Raw genomic sequence first — 22,318 nt, forward strand, 5'->3', positions numbered from 1 at the left:
TGGTTAATTTCTTGTCTGAATTTTGAGATTCATGGTATGTGAAGAAAAAAATTTCTTTTCAAATATAAACCGTCATGCGGCCAGCCATACACACCCGTATGAATATTTACTGGTATGTAAATATGTAAGACTTTGCAGCAAAGGAAAAAAAACAGACAAAAATTGTAAAAACAATCAATGTGATTTTTTTACTATTATAGCAAATTATGCACAAACGTATACAGGCGCACGCATGCGCATAAATAAACATAAGTAATAGTACAGCGATTCCAAACAAGTTGTGGGATCTTTATAGGGTTTCCAATTTATTTACCGTAATTTTGTTTTTGAAATTTTCAGAAAAGATGTACAAAGACAAAAAGTTCACACAGAGAATGAATCTCTGTGTGAAATGAAATTACATGTTTTTTCGCAACCCTGTTATTTCCTTAGAACTTATGTATCGGATTTCGACAAGCATTTTATGTTTACCGAGAAAACAACATTTTGGGCAAAAATTTTCCTATTCACCATCCAAACATTGCTCTGCGATTAAAAATTTCTACAGTGAAATCTCTCAAACTTGGACACTCTGAAAACCGGACACCTCTCAAAAGTGGATACCTTTCCAACAGACATTTGCTATATTATCACATTCACGGTTGCCACTTGAGCCATAAATAGTCATCCAAAAAATGGGAGAAAATTTTACTAAAAAAATACCAAACCAAAAAATTTTATTTTGCAAAATTTTAATTTCTACAGGAAATTTAGTCAAAATTTTATTTCTATAGAAAATTTTGTCAACATTTTATTTCTATAGAAAATTTTGTCAAAATTTTATTTCTACAGAAAATTTTGTCAACATTTTATTTCTATAGCACATTTTGTCAAAATTTTATTTCTATAGAAAAGTTTGTCAAAAATTTATTTCTATCGAAAATTTTTTCAAATTTTTATTTCTATAGAAAATTTTATCAAAATTTTATTTCTATAGACAATTTTGTCAAAATTTTATTTCTATAGAAAATTTTGTCAAAATTTTAATTCTATAGAAAATTTTGTCAAAATTTTATTTCTATAGAAAATTTGTCAAAACTTTAATTCTATAGAAAATTTTGTCAAAACTTTAATACTATAGAAAATTTTGTCAAAATTTTATATCTACAGAAAATTTTTTTTAAAACTTTATTTCTATAGAAAATTTTGTCAAAATTTTATTGTATAGAAATTTTTTTCAAAATTTTATATAATAAAATTTATTTTTTATAGAAAATTTGGTCAAATTTCTATATAAAATTGAGTACAAATTTTATTTCTATAGAAAATTTTGTCAAAATTTTATTTCTATAGAAAATTTTGTCAAAATTTTATTTCTATAGAAAATTTTGTCAAAATTTTATTTCTATAGAAAATTTTGTCAAAATTTTATTTCTATTGAAAATTTTGTCAAAATTTTATTTCTATAGAAAATGTTGTCAAAAAATTATTTCGATAGAAAATTTTGTCAAAAAATTATTTCGATAGAAAATTTTGTCAAAATTTTATTTTATAGAAAATTTTGTCAAAATTTTATTTCTATTGAAAATTTTGTCAAAATTTTATTTCTATAGAAAATGTTCTCAAAAAATTATTTCGATAGAAAATTTTGTCAAAAAATTATTTCGATAGAAAATTTTGTCAACATTTTATTTTATAGAAAATTTTGTCAAAATTTTATTTCTATAGAAAATTTTGTCAAAAAATTATTTCTATAGAAAATTTTGTCAACATTTTATTTCTATAGAAAATTTTGTCAAAATTTTATTTCTACAGAAAATTTTGTCAACATTTTATTTCTATAGCACATTTTGTCAAAATTTTATTTCTATAGAAAAGTTTGTCAAAAATTTATTTCTATCGAAAATTTTTTCAAATTTTTATTTCTATAGAAAATTTTATCAAAATTTTATTTCTATAGACAATTTTGTCAAAATTTTATTTCTATAGAAAATTTTGTCAAAATTTTAATTCTATAGAAAATTTTGTCAAAATTTTATTTCTATAGAAAATTTTGTCAAAATTTTATTTCTATAGAAAATTTGTCAAAACTTTAATTCTATAGAAAATTTTGTCAAAACTTTAATACTATAGAAAATTTTGTCAAAATTTTATATCTACAGAATTTTTTTTTAAAACTATATTTCTATAGAAAATTTTGTCAAAATTTTATTGTATAGAAATTTTTTTCAAAATTTTATATAATAAAATTTATTTTTTATAGAAAATTTGGTCAAATTTCTATATAAAATTGAGTACAAATTTTATTTCTATAGAAAATTTTGTCAAAATTTTATTTCTATAGGAAATTTTGTCAAAATTTTATTTCTATAGAAAATTTTGTCAAAATTTTATTTCTATAGAAAATTTTGTCAAAATTTTATTTCTATTGAAAATTTTGTCAAAATTTTATTTCTATAGAAAATGTTGTCAAAAATTATTTCGATAGAAAATTTTGTCAAAAAATTATTTCGATAGAAAATTTTGTCAAAATTTTATTTTATAGAAAATTTTGTCAAAATTTTATTCTATAGAAAATTTTTTCAAAATTTTATTTCTATAGAAAATTTTGTCAAAAATTTATTTCTATAGACAATTTTGTCAAAATTTTATTCTATAGAAAATTTTGTCAAACTTTTATTTCTATAGAATTTTTTTTTTCAAAATATTATTTCTATAGAAAATTTTGTCAAAATTTTATTGTATAGAAATTTTTTTCAAAATTTTATATAATAAAATTTATTTTTTATAGAAAATTTGGTCAAATTTCTATATAAAATTGAGTACAAATTTTATTTCTATAGAAAATTTTGTCAAAATTTTATTTCTATAGAAAATTTTGTCAAAATTTTATTTCTATAGAAAATTTTGTCAAAATTTTATTTCTATAGAAAATTTTGTCAAAATTTTATTTCTATTGAAAATTTTGTCAAAATTTTATTTCTATAGAAAATGTTGTCAAAATTTTATTTCGATAGAAAATTTTGTCAAAAAAATATTTCGATAGAAAATTTTGTCAAAATTTTATTTTATAGAAAATTTTGTCAAAATTTTATTCTATAGAAAATTTTTTCAAAATTTTATTTCTATAGAAAATTTTGTCAAAAATTTATTTCTATAGACAATTTTGTCAAAATTTTATTCTATAGAAAATTTTGTCAAACTTTTATTTCTATAGATTTTTTTTTTTTTTCAAAATATTATTTCTATAGAAAATTTTGTCAAAATTTTATTTCTATAGAAAATTTTGTCAAAATTTTATTTCTATTGAAAATTTTGTCAAAATTTTATTTCTATAGAAAATGTTCTCAAAAAATTATTTCGATAGAAAATTTTGTAAAAAAATTATTTCTATAGAAAATTTTGTCAAAATTTTATTTTATAGAAAATTTTGTCAAAATTTTATTCTATAGAAAATTTTGTCAAAATTTTATTTCTATAGAAAATTTTATCAAAATTTTATTTCTATAAAAAATGTTGTCAACATTTTATTACTATAGAAAATTTTGTCAAAATTTTATTTCTATAGAAAATTTTGTCAAAAGAATTATTTCTATAGAAAATTTTGTCAAAATTTTATTTCTATAGAAAATTTTGTCAAAAAAAATTATTTCTATAGAAAATTTTGTCAAACTTTTATTTCTATAGAATTTTTTTTTTTTTTTTCAAAATTGTATTTCTATAAAAAATTTTGTCAAAATTTTATTCTATAAAAAATGCTGTCAAAATTTTATTCTCGTTTTGTTTTTTTATTGTTGGTTTTGTTCTTTAAGCATTGTTGTTGTTTTTTTATTTCAGCTTAAAACCATACATTGACTAAACTACAAGTGTAGCTTAACCAAAAGAGGAAAAGAATGTTTGTCAAATTTATTTGGGCAAAGCCCTATAGACTGCAATATGGTTGGATGGACGCACGTTTCGGAATTACCACATTCCTCATCAGCATCCTCTACTTGTAGCAAAACTATCAACCAATTATCAGAATAAATTCAGGCAGTTCATTAAACCCAACAATGAACCACACTTGAACCTTCCGAAAAAAGGTTTTGTATGATAGCCGGCTTATGCCGAAATAAATTCGAAACAAACATATCTCTTTTCCTATGCCACTGTAAAATCATCGATTTGAGTGCATTTGGCTGGGTTTATTTTGAGCGTGCTTCCTCTTTTTTCATTCGTTTTGTTTTGTTATTGTTGGGTTGTTCGTTAAGCATTGTTGTTGTTTTTCGATTTCAGCTTAAAACCATGCATTGACTAAACTACAAGTGTAGCTTAACCAACAGAGGAAAATAATGTTTGTCAAATTTATTTGCGCAAAGCCCAAAATTTTTGACAGAAAATTGAGAAAATTTTGTCAAAAATTTATATCTATAGAAAATTTTGGCAAAATTTTATTTCCATAGAAAATTTTGTCAAAATTTTATTCTACAGAAAATGTTGTCAAACTTTTATTTCTATAGAGTTTTTTATTCAAAATTTTATTTCTATAAAAAATTTTGTCAAAATTTTATTCTATAGAAAATCTTGTCAAAATTTTATTTCTATAGAATATTTTGACAAAATTTTATTTCTATAGAATTTTATTTCTATAGAAAATTTCGTCAACATTTTACTTCTATAGCACATTTTGTCAAAATTTTATTTCTATAGAAAAGATTGTCAAAAATTTATTTCTATTAGTCAAAATTTTATTATTATAGAAAATGTTGTCAACATTTTATTTCTATCGCAAATTTTGTGAACATTTTATTTCTATCGAAAATTTTCTCCAAGTCTAATTTCTATAGAAAATTTGTCAAAACTTTAATGTTGTCAAAATTTTATTTCCATAGAAAATTTTGTCAAAATTTTATTTCTATAGACAATTTTGTCAAAATTTTATTTCTATAGACAATTTTGTCAAAATTTTATTTCTATAGAAAATTTGTCAAAACTTTAATTCTACAGAAAATTTTGACAAAACTTTATTTCTATAGAAAATTTTGTCAAAATTTTATACCTACAGAAATTTTTTTACAACTTTATTTCTGTAGAAAATTTTTTCAAAATTTTATTCTATAGAAATTTTTTTCAAAATTTTTATAAAATAAAATTTATTTTTATAGAAAATTTTGTCAAATTTCTATAAAAAATTATTTCTATAGAAAATTAAGTACAAATTTTATCTCAATAGAAAATTTTGTCAAAACTTTATTACTAAAGAAAATTTTGTCAAAATTTTATTTCTATAGAAAATTTTATCAAAATTTTCTTTCTATAAAAAATTTTGTCAAAATTTTATTACTATAGAATTTTTTGTAAAAATTTTATTTCTATAGAAAATTTTGTCAAAAATGTATTTCTATAGAAAATTTTGTCAAAACTTTATTACTACAGAAAATTCTGTCAAAATTTTATTTCTATAGAAAATTTTATCAAAATTTTATTTCTATAAAAAATTTTGTCAAAATTTTATTACTATAGAATTTTTTGTAAAAATTTTATTTCTATAGAAAATTTTGTCAAAAATGTATTTCTATAGAAAATTTTGTCAAAACTTTATTACTACAGAAAATTCTGTCAAAATTTTATTTCTATAGAAAATTTTATCAAAATTTTATTTCTATAAAAAATTTTTTCAAAATTTTATTTCTATAGAATTTTATTTCTATAGAAAATTTCGTCAACATTTTATTTCTATAGCACATTTTGTCAAAATTTTATTTCTATAGAAAAGTTTGTCAAAAATTTATTTCTATTTGTCAAAATTTTATTATTATAGAAAATTTTGTCAACATTTTATTTCTATCGCAAATTTTGTGAACATTTTATTTCTATCGAAAATTTTCTCCCAGTTTAATTTCTATAGAAAATTTGTCAAAACTTTAATGTTGTAAAAATTTTATTTCCATAGAAAATTTTGTCAAAATTTTATTTCTATAGACACTTTTGTCAAAATTTTATTTCTATTGAAAATTTGTCAAAACTTTAATTCTACAGAAAATTTTGACAAAACTTTATTTCTATAGAAAATTTTGTCAAAATTTTATATCTACAGAAATTTTTTTACAACTTTATTTCTGTAGAAAATTTTGTCAAAATTTTATTCTATAGAATTTTTTTCAAAATTTTTATAAAATAAAATTTATTTTTATAGAAAATTTTGTCAAATTTCTATAGAAAATTATTTCTATAGAAAATTAAGTACAAATTTTATCTCAATAGAAAATTTTGTCAAAACTTTATTACTGCAGAAAATTTTGTCAAAATTTCATTTCTATAGAAAATTTTATCAAAATTTTATTTCTATAAAAAATTTTGTCAAAATTTTATTACTATAGAATTTTTTGTCAAAATTTTATTTCTATAGAAAATTTTGTCAAAAATGCATTTCTATAGAAAATTTTGTCAAAACTTTATTACTACAGAAAATTCTGTCAAAATTTTATTTCTATAGAAAATTTTATCAAAATTTTATTCCTATAAAAAATTTTTTCAAAATTTTGTCAAAATTGTATTCTATAGAAAATTTTGCCAAAATTTTATTTCTATAGAAAATTTCGTCAACATTTTATTTCTATAGCACATTTTGTCAAAATTTTATTTCTATATAAAAGTTTGTCAAAAATTTATTTCTATTTGTCAACATTTTATTATTATAGAAAATTTTGTCAATATTTTATTTCTATCGCAAAATTTTGTAAACATTTTATTTCTATCGAAAATTTATTCTATTATTATTATTATATATTTTATTCTATAGAAAATTTTGTCAGAATTGTATTCTATAGAAAATTTTGTCAAAATTTTATTCTATAGAAAATTTGGTCAATCTTTTATTTCTATAGATTTTTTTTTTCAAAATTTTATATCTATAGAAAATTTTGTCAAAAATTTATTTCTATAGAAAATTTTGTCAAAAATGTATTTCTATAGAAAATTTTGTCAACATTTTATTCTATAGAAAATTTTGTCAAAATGTTATTTCTATAGAAAATTTTGTCAAAATTTTATTTCTATAGAAAATTTTGTCAAAATTTTATTTCTATAGAAAATTTTGTCAAAAATTTATTTCTATAGAAAATTTTGTCAAAATTTTATTTCCATAGAAAATTTTGTAAAAATTTTATTCTTTAGAAAATTTTGTCAAACTTTTATTTCTATAGAAAAGTTTGTCAAAATTTTATTTCTATAGAAAATTTTTCAATATTAGAATATTGACAAAACTTTGTCAAATTTTTATTTCTATAGAAACTTTGTGAAGTACCTCTTAGTTGAAAAGGAATATTTGGGAAAATGTACACAACATCAAAAATTCTATCAACCTATTTACCAAAGAGTAATAATCTACCATTTTTGGTAGAATTCTACCAACTGTGGTAACCGTGATTTTTTGGTATTCTGTCAAAAATTGGATTGAACCCACGACCCTTCGTATGGCATTTCTCAGGAAATTCTCTGAAAATGTCACGTAAAATGTTGGTCAACTTTATTGATTTGCGAAATGTGTCAATAAAATACGGGGAGAAAAAAGTAGGTTAGTCTGATCAGTCTAAATAACAGGGTGGCGTAAAGTGCAATATTTTGTAGGCTATCTCAGTGTTGTGATATATTCACCCGCATAAATTAAACAAAAATAATGTGCAGTATATACAATATTTTTTTTGCAGCCAATAAACCCCTAGGAGGCACCCCTTGGAGCATTGGACACGTTCTACTGCACCTGTTCAATGAATATAATTGATTTAAATATAAAAATTTTAATAACGAAAGGTGCCAAAGAAGCCAACCAACAATTTGTGCAAGAAGTTGCAAAGACTCACGGCATTGATTGTTAATGTGTTCACAGGTTCATGAGTTGAATTCAATGTTTTATTGTCAATCCAACTGACTGGATTGGCTTCAGGTCGTTTCAGCAGCTGTTTGTTATTCTCTCCTCTGACTTTTTTCCAAGCATGCTGTGCGAATATTACTACTGCTGTTTTTCTTATTATTTTTGTTATTTTTTTTTTTCACCATGAAAGCGAAAGTTTATAAAAACGTTTGCAGAAAAAAAGCACCAACAGTCATATAGTCAATTCCAGCAACCGGCACACATGATCACAATAATTGACATGTTTTGTGAACACCACTCATGCGATTGTCTGTAAAGTACACAAAAAAATCCAAACTGAAAAAAACACTCTAAAATGCTTTGGACTTCATCATCAGGTAACGAAAGAAATCAATGGAGCAAAATTATTATTTTGTTGGCCTGGTCTTCAAAATTTATGAAAACTTTCAATGGCCAATTAATAAAAAGAAATGAAGGCAAAAAACACAGCCGAAAATTTCAAAACATTCGAATTACTTCATATGACCAAAGGGAATTATTATATTAGGGTTGATAGAGTTAGACAAGAAGCAGTATTAATAAACATTTTGAAAAATAGAATTTTGTCAAAATTTTCTGTTAACATAAAATATTGTTAAAATTTTCTGTAAAAATAAAATTTTGTTAAAATTTTCTGTAAAAATAAAATTTTGACAAAATTTTCTCTAGACATAAAAATTTGACAAAATTTTCTATAGAAATAAAATTTTGACAAAATTTTCTATAGAAATAAAATTTTGACAAAATTTTCTATAGAAATAAAATTTTGATAAAATTTTCTATAGAAATAAAATAATGAAAAAATTTTCTAGAGAAATAAAATTTTGATAAAATTTTCTATAGAAATAAAATTTTGACAAAATTTTGTATAGAAATAAAAATTTAACTAAATATTCTATAGAAATAAAATTTTAAGGAAATTTTCTATAGAAATCAAATGTTGACAAAATTGTCTATAGAAATAAAATTTTGACAAAATTTTCTACGGAAACAAAATTTTGACAAAATTTTCTATAGAAATAAAATGTTGAAAAATTTTTCTATAGAAATAAACTCTTAAGGAAATTTTCTACAGAAATAAAATTTGGACAAAATTTTCTATAGAAATAAAATTTTGACAAATAAAATTTTGACAAAAATAGAAATAAAAATTTAACTAAATATTCTATAGAAATAAAATTTTAAGGAAATTTTCTATAGAAATAAAATGTTGACAAAATTTCCTGTATAAATAAAATTTTGACAAAATTTTCTATAGAAATAAAATTTTAAGGAAATTTTCTATAGAAATAAAATGTTGACAAAATTTTCTATAGAAAAAATATTTGACATAATTTTCTATAGAAATAAAATTTTGACAAAATTTTCTATAGAAATAAAATGTTGACAAAATTTTCTATAGAAATAAAATTTTGACAAAATTTTCTATAGAAATAAAATTTTGACAAAATTTTCTATAGAAATAAAAGTTTGACAAACTTTTCTATAGAAATAAAATTTTGACAAATATTTCTATAGAAATAAAATTTTGACAAAATTTTCTATAGAAATAACATTTTGACAAAATTTTCTATAGAAATAAAATTTTGACAAAATTTTCTATAGAAATAAAAATTTAACTAAATATTCTATAGAAATAAAATTTTAAGGAAATTTTCTATAGAAATAAAATGTTGACAAAATTTTCTATAGAAAAAAAATATTTGACAAAATTTTCTATAGAAATAAAATTTTCACAAAATGTTCTATAGAAATAAAATGTTGACAAAATTTTCTATAGAAATAAAATTTTGAGAAAATTTTCTATAGAATTAAAATTTTGACAAAATTTTCTATAGAAATAAAATTTAAACTAAATATTCCAGAGAAACAAAATTTAGAGAAAGTTTTCTATAGATATAAAATGTTGACAAAATTTTCTATAAATAAAATAATAAAATAAATAAAATAATACAATAAAATTTTGACAAATTTGTCTATAGAAATAAAAATTTGACAAATTTTTCTATAGAAATGAAAATTTAACTAAATATTCTATAGAAATAAAATTTTAAGGAAATTTTCTATAGAAATAAAATTTTAAGGAAATTTTCTATAGAAATAAAATTTTAAGGAAATTTTCTATAGAAATAAAATGTTGAGAAAATTTTCTATAGATATAAAATTTTGACAAAGTTTTCTATAGAAATAAAATTTTGACAAAGTTTTCTATAGAAATAAAATTTTGACAATATTTTCTACAGAAATAAAATTTTGACAAAATCTTCTATAGAAATAAAATGTTGAAAAAAGTTTCTAGAGAAATAAAATTTTGACAAAATTTTCTATAGAAATAAAATTTTGACAAAATTTTGTATAGAAATAAAAAATTAACTAAATATTCTATAGAAATAAAATTTTAAGGATTTTTTCTATAGAAATAAAATGTTGACAAAATTTTCTATAGAAATAAAATTTTGACAAAGTTTTCTAAAGAAATAAAATTTTGACAAAATTTTCAATTTTCTACAGAAATAAAATTTTGACAACATTTCTATAAAAATAACATTTTGACAAAATTTTCTATAAAAATAAAATGTTGACAAAATTTTCTATAGAAATACAATTTTGACAAAATTTTCTATAGAAATAAAATGTTGACAAAATTTTCTATAGAAATAACAGTTTGACAAAATTTTCTATAGAAATAAAATTTTGACAAAATTTTCTATGGAAATAAAATTTTGACAATATTTCCTATAGAAATAAAATTTTGACAAAATTTTCTATGGAAATAAAATTTTGACAAAATTTTCTATAGAAATAAAATGTTGACAAAATTTTCTATAGAAATAAAATTTTGACAAAATTTTCTATAGAAATAACATTTTGACAATATTGTCTATAGAAATAAAAATTTGACAAAATTTTCTATAGAAAGAAAAATTTAACTAAATATTCTATAGGAATAAAATTTTAAGGAAATTTTCTATAGAAATAAAATTTTAAGTAAATTTTCTATAGAAATAAAATTTTAAGGAAATTTTCTATAGAAATAAAATGTTGAGAAAATTTTCTATAGAAATAAAATGTTGACAAAGTTTTCTAAAGAAATAAAATTTTGACAAAATTTTCCATAGAAATGTTCTACAAAAATAAAATGTTGACAACATTTCTACACCCAGAAAAAAGTGACCCCTTCTTTAAGTTAAAATGAACTCATTGTGAAGAAAGTTGAACTTCGTATAGCGCCAAAGACATTTTTATTTGTTTGAACGATGTGATTTTCGTAGAAATTAGGAATAATGCATTCCATATATTAGTTAACATTTTCCTATATTTATATACCACTATACTACAGAATGAAAAAATTTAACTAATTTGAATTCATATATGGAATGATTTTATTGAAATTTTTTCATTCATTTCGACAAATCTTACACATTTGTGGTAAAACTTTTACTTCATAATTAGAACTGCTTACCTTCGTTTCTAAATACAATTTTATTTATTTCTATAAGCAATTTTATCTTCAATAAAAGACATGTTTTATTAATATATTGAATATATTTATTAAGAATCAACAGCATCGAATCTCTTTGAAATATTAGTTTATTAATCCACTATTTCCAATTTCCGTGTGATATTATCAACTGTAAAACGCACTTTTTCTTCTTCTTGTACTTTTCACTTTTAATAAGTTGCTGCCTAACGATTTTGTCCTCCTTTTACAATTTCAATACCTACAAATATAAAAAATCATAAAACATTTTTGTTGCAAAAGGCTAGCGTCACTGAATATTACCTGATAATTGAAGATTCCAAAATGAAGACAAATGAAAGGGTTGTTATTCTGCTGGTGGTTTCTTTCTTTATACACTATCACGAACATTGATAGATTTATTTAAAAAAACAAAAATTTTTCTCACTAATTTAAAATAACAAATATTTTATATATTTTATTTGTTATTTATTATATTATTTTACCATATTATTTTTTAACAATCTCTCCGTATACCAAAACAACGCGATTCCAACTAAAAAAACTACCGACGCGCAAATATATCGATTACACCCACGCGCAAACACATCGATTACGATGACAGGTATCGATTACAGGTAGACAATAGAAATTTAGGAAAATTTCCTATATTCTAACAAGTGTGTTTCCTTAAGTTTTGAAAGGATTGCATACTTCTTAGTACGAATGAACTAAAATATTTTTCTATGCCAAGTGTTGTTCGTATGTATGAAAAACTTTCTATTATAAAGGAAGTCGCAATTATCATTTTATAAGAAATTTTACTAATTTTGAGGAAACTTGGTTTTAGTTCGGTTTTTGTTTATTTTTACGAATGCTTTGTTATCGGTGAATAAAATTTTCTTTTTCAGTAGTAAATTCTTATACCCAGCGAAGAAAATAGTATGAGTAAAATTCCATGCCTTATTCTAGTTAATGAACTATTCCTAACTGCTTACAGTTTAGGATTTTTTTAATGAAACGAGTAAATTTTATTATTTTTCACAAAAATTTACCTTAATGGAAATAAAATGGATAAACTATATTGATGAAAATTTTTTCCTTTAGTTTCGAAGGCACTTTTTTCTGGGTGTATAGAAATAACATTTTGACAAAATTTTCTGTAGAAATACAATTTTGCGAAAATTTTCTATAGAAATAAAATTTTGCGAAAATTTTCAATAGAAATAAAATTGTGACAAAATTTTCTATAGCAATAATATTTTTTGACAAAATTTTCTATAGAAATAAAATTTTGTTAAAACTTTCTGTAAAAATAAAATTTTGTCAAAATTATCAAAAATTATTGTTGTTTTTGATCTCAGCTTAAAACCATAGATTGACTAAACTACGAGTGTAGCTTAACCAACAGAGGAATAGTATGCTTGTCAAATTTATTTGGGCAAAGCCCTATAGACTGCAAGAAGGTTGGATGTACAGCTGTTTCGGAATTACCACATTCCTCATCAGCATCCTCTACTTGCAGCAAAACTATCAACCAATTATCAGAATAAATTCGGGTAATTCACTCAACCCAAAGTGAACTACACTTGAACCTTCCCAAAAAAGTGTTTTTGATAAAATTTTCTTTAGAAATAAAATTTTCATCATACATTCCCTCCTATATATTGCGAAACCTTTAATTTTATTATTCTTGCCCAAGTCTTTATTTTTTTAATAAGCAATAAATTATCAAATAAATAGAATATTAAATAAAATGGAATTAGAATTATTTTTAAAAATAATTCAATAAATATACGTTGATTTAGAGTGATCTATGACTTTAGAACATATTTGACTTTTTTCAAAAGTCGCACAGGTTTCCACCAAGGTGGTCGAAACTGGAGATCTTCAGCATCGCTGTCATCGGTGTGGTGATCGTCCATTTCATCACGTTTAAAAGGTTTCCTGCGTAAACCCAAAAAGGTTTTTGTGGATTTCTTAGGTGTTCTACGTTTCTTTTTAGATTTCTCCAAAGTTTTTTCCAATTTACTACCCGAATTTGAATCAGCATCATCAATATCATCATCCTCTTCATCATTGTGATAATCATTGTGGTCGTTATTTTCTAAGCTCTCCAAACTATCATCTACATATTTATTTTTTTTAGTTTTCTTTTTGGGCTTCCTTTTGGTTTTTCTTTCATTGCTGATATTGTCTTCATCTTCACTATCGTCCTTAGATTTGTCCATGTTAAACGAGAAAGCCTTTGACATGTCTTGGCTAAATGCTTTACGCTTTGATTTTTCCATCACGGATGATCCTTTTTGTTTGGAGCGCATCTTTTTCTTAATGGGTTTGGTTTTAATTTGGACACTTTCATTATCATCGTCATCCTCATCGTCACCATCGTCATCATTAGAATGATTTTTATCATCATCATCGTCATCATCATTTTCTTTGGATTTATCCCAATTTTCCAGGTCAAAGGCATTGGATATGTCACGATTTAGGGCTTTCAAAACTTCCTTAGGTTTAGGCAAAAATGATATGGATGGAGCCATAGAAGATGTCTCATGTCTTGGGGTCTCTTCACTTTCCTCCTCCTTGCTAACTTCCTGCTCTTGGTTCTCTTCGCTGTCATCCTCACTTTCCTCACTGTCCTTTTGATAACTCTTAAGACTCTTATCATAAATTCTTGATGGTCTATGCTCGGTCAATGGGGCTGGTGTCAACATACTGACAATGGTATCTGTAAACCATGATTTATCCACTCCCGTAGTTTTCTTCACTGCTTGGGGTTTTTCAGTCGATGTCGTCCTGACTGGTTGATGGTGCTTTTTCTTATTCTTTTCCAGAGGAGCCGGCCTTAGTAGGTTATTAGACAAATCATTGAACCATTCGAATTGGTTACTCCTTGTCGAACGTTTGGGTCTCTCAATCAGTTTCTCCTTCATTTCATCATCGATGGCATTGAGTCTTGAATTACCGTTTAATCTTGGCTTTATCTGGAAATCAGGCCTGTACACAGTCACAGTGGCTCTTTTCTTGGGGAACATAGTATGTCCTTTTTCTCTCTTCTGCTCAAATTCCAAAGCATTGCGTATGAAATTTGTACGAGATGGTCCCTGTATTAAAACCTCAAAAGGCATCTTGGACTTGGAAGCTATCTCTTGTATTCTTGAGATACATTCTGTATTCCTACTATCATTGTTGTTACACTCGCATATACACTCCTCGCCACAGTAGAAACCCAAACAGTCACACTGATCACACAGACCTTTACAATTTTCAATATTCTTTTGATCCTCTTCCAGAAGTTTTGTATTGGCACTGGCCGTACTGGCCACAACAATCAACCAGAAAATAAACAATCCAATGGTGTAGAGGAAAAATTGTCGATTGCTTACAATAGCCGTCATTACGATTTACATTTATTTTCCGATACTGATATTTCAGTCTCTTTGCTTACATTCTATTCTGGTAGAACTTTTCTTAATCAAAGACGTTGACATTTTTTTGAAATCAGTTTTTATAGCCGTTATACATGCAAAAAACCAAAGTCGAATACACACAAAAAATCACATAAAAGAACTGAGAACATTTTTTAAGAGGCGACAAAGTCGACCTAATTGGAACACTTTTTTGTAAACCTAAATTAAATTTTTGGTCACGAAAAAGTTTGAAGATCCAAATTGTTTGCTATTAAAAGTTTCTGTTTGAAACATATCACAATATTTCTCAATAGATTTTTTTACAGCAAATTACAGCATTTCTCTATAGAAATGTAATAATATAATATAATAATATATAATAAAAAATTATAATAACTTTCTCTGTGTATGGAAAAGTTTGAAAATCATTATCACAAAATTTTTGTACAGAAAAGTTAGAAAATCACAACAGTTCTCTATAGGTAACCAGGAAATTTCTTTGAACATATAAAAACAGTTTCCTGTAGCAAATATATTTAAACCCGAAGAAAGTATAGCAGAAAAATCTGCCAGAAAGCCTGCTTTAACAAGAGGCGACAAAGTCGATCTAATTGGTACACTTTTTTGTAAACCTAAATTAAATTTTTGGTCACGAAAAAGTTTGAAGATCCAAATTTTTCGCTATTAAAAGTTTCTGTTTGAAACACATCACAATATTCTTCAATAGATTTTTTTTGAAAATTACAGCATTTCTCTATAGAAATGTAATAATATAATATAATAATATATAATAAAAAATTATAATAACTTTCTCTGTGTATGGAAAAGTTTTAAAACCATTATCACAAAATTTTTGTACAGAAAAGTTTGAAAATCACAACAGTTCTCTATAGGTAACCAGGAAATTTCTTTGAACATATAAAAAACAGTTTCCTGTAGCAAATATATTTAAACCCGAAGAAAGTATAGCAGAAAAATCTGCCAGAAATTCTGCTTTAACAAGAGGCGACAAAGTCGATCTAATTGGTACAATTTTTTGTAAACCTAAATTAAATTTTTGGTCACGAAAAAGTTTGAAGATCCAAATTTTTCGCTATTAAAAGTTTCTGTTTGAAACCCATCACAATATTCTTCAATAGATTTTTTTTTGAAAATTACAGCATTTCTCTATAGAATCTGTCAGAAATCCTGCTTTAACAAGAGGCGACAAAGTCGATCTAATTGGTACACTTTTTTGTAAACCTAAATTAAATTTTTGGTCACGAAAAAGTTTGAAGATCCAAATTTTTCGCTATTAAAAGTTTCTGTTTGAAACACATCACAATATTCTTCAATAGATTTTTTTTGAAAATTACAGCATTTCTCTATAGAAATGTAATAATAATAATAAAAAATTATAATAACTTTCTCTGTGTATGGAAAAGTTTGAAAATCATTATCACAAAATTTTTCTACAGAAAAGTTTGAAAATCACAACAGTTCTCTATAGGTAACCAGGAAATTTCTTTGAACATATAAAAAACAGTTTCCTGTAGCAAATATATTTAAACCCGAAGAAAGTATAGCAGAAAAATCTGCCAGAAAGCCTGCTTCAACAGGAGAAAGTCTACTGTTAGATTTGTTCGAATTGGCTACTTCGAATTATGGCCTTCAAACGATCCACAAAGCCATGCTGCACGAAAGTGGCTCTGTCGTATTTTGGCCCAGTCCCGACGAAACCGCTATGCTGAGTTCTGTTTGAATGTCCATGGTATATTCGGCATTTGCTTTGACCCCATGAGCGATAAATACGAGCGGGTAGCGACCATCGCCGTTACGCAGCCCGAAAGTGTAAATTTTCGTCTGACCACTTGGCAAGTAAGCCCGAACATTTTATTATTTCACAAACTGCACAATTCATATTATATTTCGATATTTAATAACTACAGACAACTGATTGACATCCTCATCAGTGCATTTTATTGGTATCATTCCAATTATTCGACAATATTGGACAACTCTTAAATTATTAAGATAGAGCTTCAAAACACCAGTATGACCGAAAGGGTAATATATATTTTTATTATCCAAGAACTCAATAACATTAGCACATTTTTCGATAATCGGAATCGCAAAATGTTCCTTGGCGATATTTTGTTAACCCTAAAGGTGAGTATTAAGTTCGAGTTTAGCCGCTAAAATCGTCATTTTTTCACTAAAGTGAAAACTAAATCAGTAAAAAAAAAGCATAAACTTATACATATTTGTTGCAGATTTCATTATAACTTAATGGGGAATATTCCAAAGCAAAATTTAAAATGGACTATTAAAGAAAAATAATCGTGAAAAAATTACGATTTTAGCGGCTAAACTCGAACTTAATACCCACCTTAAAACATACAAATGTAAAGTTTGGCAACATAGTTTTCATTGATAAGAAGTTCTACTACAAATTTAATTTAAGTCCCATAGTATCTAATTTTTTTTTTTTCTTTATAAGAAAACTAAACTCTTGCGATTTGCGATTCCAAATATCGGAACATGGGGGATTATATTTCCGTTAGTAATCTACTGAAAACAGTAGATTACTACCTTTTCTCTTTAGAAAAGTTTGAACATCATATAAAAGTTTGAAAATCACATCTTTACTCTATAGAACGGAGCTTCGCAATCCAATTTGCTTTGTGCTAGTTGGAATCGTTTGACGGACTATATAATATTTTCAAAAAAACAATACATAAAAATACATACACATACAAAAATACATAGCAAATGTTACAAACTCAATACCTACTTTGATAAATATAAAATACTAAAATGCATTTTGTATTCGAGATTTATCAAATCATAACGTCAAGACTCCTCCTCAACTATTAATTTTTGTATGATATTCCAATCAATTTTACAAAATTAACATGTTTATGTTTTTTTTTTTGCTACGTTTCGATGGTATGAATTCTTCATCTCTTATTAGAGGGGTGCACGTGACACGAAATTGTCGTGACTCACGCGTGAGTCCGTGAATCACGCTCATGCCAACGGCGTGAGTGTGCGTGACCGTGATAAACAAACCCAAATGTCGTGCATGAACGTGAGTCACGAAAATATTATCTTCGTGAGTGTGCGTGAGTAAAGATTTACACTCACGAAAATAATCCCGCTCACCAATATAAAACACTTAAGAGTTAAATTCATTTACAATTTTAGTGACACCTGGGATGTTAAGAGTGTAATAACGCTCTCGATTTAAATAATGCTCATGATTTCAGACACGTCGCTAAGGTAAATTACTCAAAAATAGTTCGTGAGTCACGACATTTTTCGTGAGTCACGATATTTTTCGTGAGTCACGACATTGTTGTGCGTGAGTGTGCCTGAGTACAAATTTTCTTTTCGTGAGTGTGCTAGAGCGTGAGTCCTACCAAACAATATCGTGCGTGAGTAAGATTTTTCCGTCGTGAGTGTGCGTGAGCGTAAGTAAAATATTACTCACGTGCACACCTCTATCTCTTATGCCATTTTTTTCTGAAGCACTGAATCGGGCTATCTCGCTGCTTTTACTTGAAAGGGATTTTACTTTTCTGAATCTTTCTCAGCTATCTGTGATATATTTTCAAAATTTTATTTCTACAGAAAAGTTTGTCAAAATTTTATTTCGTCAAAATTTTATTTCTACACAAAAGTTTGTCAAAATTTTATTTCTATAGGAAATTTTGTCAAAATTTTATTTCTATAGAAAATTTTGTCAAAAATTTATTTCTATAGAAAATTTTGTCAAAATTTTATTCCTATAGAAAAATTTGTCAAAATTTTTTTTCTATAGAAAAAATTGTAAAATTTTAATTCTATAGAAAATTTTGTCAAAATTTTATTTCTATAGAAAAATTTGTCAACATTTTATTTCTATAGAAAAAATTGTCAAAATTTTATTTCTATAGAAAAGTTTGTCAAAATTGTATTTCTATAGAAAATTTTGTCAAAATTTTATTTCTATAGAAATTTTTTTCAAAATTTTATTTCTATAGAAAAATTTGCCAAAATTGTATTTCTATAGAAAAAATTGTCAAAATTTTATTTCTATAGAAAAATTGGTCAAAATTTTATTTCTATAGAAAAGTTTGTCAAAATTTTATTTCTATAGAAAAATTTGTCAACATTTTATTTCTATCGAAAAAATTGTCAAAATTTTATTTCTATAGAAAATTTTGTCAAAATTTTATTTCTATAGAAAAATTTGTCAACATTTTATTTCTATAGAAAAGTTTGTCAACATTTTATTTCTATAGAAAAAATTGTCAAAATTTTATTTCTATAGGAAATTTTGTCAAAATTTTATTTCTATAGAAAGTTTGTCAAAATTGTATTTCTATAGAAAAAATTGTCAAAATTTTATTTCTATAGACATTTTTTTCAAAATTTTATTTCTATAGAAAAATTTGCCAAAATTGTATTTCTATAGAAAAAATTGTCAAAATTTTATTTCTATAGAAAAATTTGTCAAAATTTTATTTCTATAGAAAAATTTGTCAACATTTTATTTCTATAGAAAATTTTGTCAAAATTGTATTCCTATAGAAAAGTTTGTCAAAATTGTATTTCTATAGAAAATTTTGTCAAAATTTTATTTCTATAGAAAAATTTGTCAACATTTTATTTCTATAGAAAAGTTTGTCAACATTTTATTTCTATAGAAAAAATTGTCAAAATTGTATTTCTATAGAAAAAATTGTCAAAATTTTATTTCTATAGAAAATTTTGTCAAAATTTTTTTTCTATAGAAAATTTTGTGAAAATTTTATTTCTATAGAAAATTTTGTCAAAATTTTATTTCTATAGAAAATTTTGTCAAAATTTTATTTCTATAGAAAAATTTGTCAAAATTGTATTTCTATAGAAAAGTTTGTCAAAATTTTATTTATATAGAAAATTTTGTCAAAATTTTATTTCTATAGAAAAATTTGTCAAAATTTTATTTCTATAGAAAAGTTTGTCAGAATTGTATTTCTATAGAAAAGTTTGTCAAAATTGTATTTCTATAGTAACAGTTATTAGAGTATTGATAACTCGAGATGCCCCCCGGGGCAAAAACTCCGTCAATGTCCTTGAAAAGGTCTTCCAATTTCAAGCGACTATAGAAAATTTTATCAAAAATTTATTTCTATAAAAAATGTTGACAAACGTTTGTACCTAAAGAACGTTTGTTCAAAATTTTATTCCAACAACAAATTTTTGTTAAAAGTTTATTCCTACAGAAAATTTTGTCAAAATTTTATTTCTATGGAAAATTTTGTCAAAATTTTATTTCTATAGAAAATTTTGTCAAAATTTTATTTCTACAGAAAAATTTGTCAAAATTTTATTTCTATAGAAAATTTTGTCAAAATTTTATTTCTACAGAAAATTTTGTCAAAATTTTATTTCTATAGAAAAATTTGTCAAAATTTTATTTCTATAGAAAATTCTGTCAAAATTTTATTTCTATAGAAAATTTTGTCAAAATTTTATTTCTATAGAAAATTTTGTCAAAATTTTATTTCTATAGAAAATGTTGTCAAAATTTTATTTCTATAGAAAAATTTGTCAAAATTTTATTTCTATAGAAAAATTTGTCAAAATTTTATTTCTATAGAAAAGTTTGTCAAAATTGTATTTCTATAGAAAATTTTGTCAAAAATTTATTTCTATAGAAAATTTTGTCAAAATTTTATTTCTATAGAAAATTTTGTCAAAATTTTATTTCTATAGAAAAGTTTGTCAATATTGTATTTCTATAGTAACAGTTATTAGAGTATTGATAACTCAAGATGCCCCCCCCCCCGGGGCAAAAACTCGGTCAATGTCCTTGAAAAGGTCTTCCAATTTCAAGCGACTATAGAAAATTTTATCAAAAATTTATTTCTATAAAAAAATGTTGACAAACGTTTGTTCCTAAAGAACGTTTGTTCAAAATTTTATTCCAACAAAAAATGTTTGTTAAAAGTTTATGCCTACAGAAAATTTTTTCAAAATTCTATTCCCACAGAAAATTTTGTCAAAAGGGTATTCCTTTAGAAAATTTTTGTCAAAATTTTTTTTCTATAGATAATTTTGTCAAAATTTTATTTCTATAGAAAATTTTCTCAAAATTTTTTTCTATAGAAAATTTTGTCAAAATTTTATTTCTATAGAAAATTTTGTCAAAATTTTATTTCTATAGAAAATTTTGTCAAAATGTTATTTCTATAGAAAAGTTTGTCAAAATTTTATTTCTATAGAAAATTTTTGTCAATATTTTATTTGTATAGAAAATTCTGTCAAAATTTTATTTCTATAGAAAATTTTGTCAAATTTTTTTGGTCAAAATTTTATTGCTCTAGAAAATTTTGTCACATAATTTTTTTGTCTAGGTGTGTAAATGAAAATCACAATTCAATGATATTCATTGATTTAACAATATATTTAATGGCTATCTATATTTTATGATATGCCTAACCCAATATACCCCAAACAAACCTAATATAGGGTGCATATGCATTATTTTGTGATAAACCCCAGCAATTGCATAGTGCTGAGTAAGCTAGATTTTCTTCATCAAATTTTATAAAGAACAAACAACAAAATGTGATGTTGAACGTGAAGTTTAATTTATTCCTCTTCTGGTGTTGTTTACATTAAATTAAGAAACAAATGTGAAAAATACAATCTCGTGTGACATTGAAATTAGCCTAAAAGGTCAATGAAAAAAATTGATGTTTGTGTAATATTTCTTCACAATGTCACTCATATATTACAGATAGTTTATAAACAAATAAATAGTCATTATCAGACGTTATATAAAGAGTGTGTAAAGAAGAATTTCTTATACAATATTTTTTTTTTTTTAATTCCAACGAATAATATTATTTTTTCAAAATATTTAGTTTTATACCAATATAGAGTCCTAGCGTAGTTAGTTTTTTTCCAATTTATTAAATTGTTGTTAAAAACCAAAATATAAACTGAATATTATGAATATCGTCATATAATATTATTAAAAGTGGAAAGTAAAGGTATCTACATATTTTACAACACTTTAACAAAGAATGGAATACTTGGTGTTTCTATCTTTTTTCAGGTTATCCTTGCCCATAAAAATTCTAAATGAGGTGTAGAGGTACGGCTCAATTTTTAAGCGTGGATATCGGGAGCAACACAAATATTTCGGATGGAATATTCAATCGAATAAAAATTGTATCATCAAGAGTTGGCTTGACATTCTAGCTTGATGTTCATTTGCTGTATATATTAAAAATGCATTCCAAACTTTTTTGAAATATTTCTGTAACTGTATTAAATGAAACTTAAGAATTTATATTAAATGCAACTAAACCATTTTAATAGAATATATTATTTTTGTGTTTTTTTTTATGTGACCTCTCAAGTTATAGAGAATTATTCATTTGATGGAAACAAAAGGCATAAGAAGAGCGACTGAGACCCGAAAAACTTTTAACCCTCGAAGTTATATGATAATCTAATTGTTCAAATAGGAAGTGGATCAATACAGTCAACTTTTCGTTAGCTTCAATATCGACCCATTAATGTTTTTTCAAAAATCTTCACACTTTAACCATCATT

The 22,318-nt window shown here is 23.8% G+C and overlaps 1 protein-coding gene and 1 long non-coding RNA gene across 2 annotated transcripts; one reads left to right on the forward strand and one right to left on the reverse strand.

Moving 5' to 3' along the window:
• Positions 1 to 12,983: 12,983 nt before the first annotated feature.
• LOC142234844 (uncharacterized) lies at positions 12,984 to 14,812 on the reverse strand. The gene has a single exon (XM_075306045.1). The coding sequence runs from the start codon at positions 14,729 to 14,731 to the stop codon at positions 13,145 to 13,147; it is 1,587 nt and encodes a 528-aa protein (XP_075162160.1). The 5' UTR covers positions 14,732 to 14,812; the 3' UTR covers positions 12,984 to 13,144.
• A 6,753-nt stretch (positions 14,813 to 21,565) lies between these two features.
• LOC142234811 (uncharacterized) lies at positions 21,566 to 22,083 on the forward strand. The gene is made up of 2 exons (XR_012721716.1): positions 21,566 to 21,750; positions 21,816 to 22,083. It is a non-coding gene; the product is annotated as an uncharacterized LOC142234811 (long non-coding RNA).
• Positions 22,084 to 22,318: the final 235 nt, after the last annotated feature.

The sequence above is a fragment of the Haematobia irritans genome, chromosome 4, assembly GCF_050003625.1.
Source record: "Haematobia irritans isolate KBUSLIRL chromosome 4, ASM5000362v1, whole genome shotgun sequence".
NCBI lineage: Eukaryota > Metazoa > Arthropoda > Insecta > Diptera > Muscidae > Haematobia > Haematobia irritans.

What these genes read in the sequence shown, in the direction of transcription:
- LOC142234844 (XM_075306045.1), bottom strand. Translation starts at nt 14,731, where the DNA reads ATGACGGCTATTGTAAGCAATCGACAATTTTTCCTCTACACCATTGGA.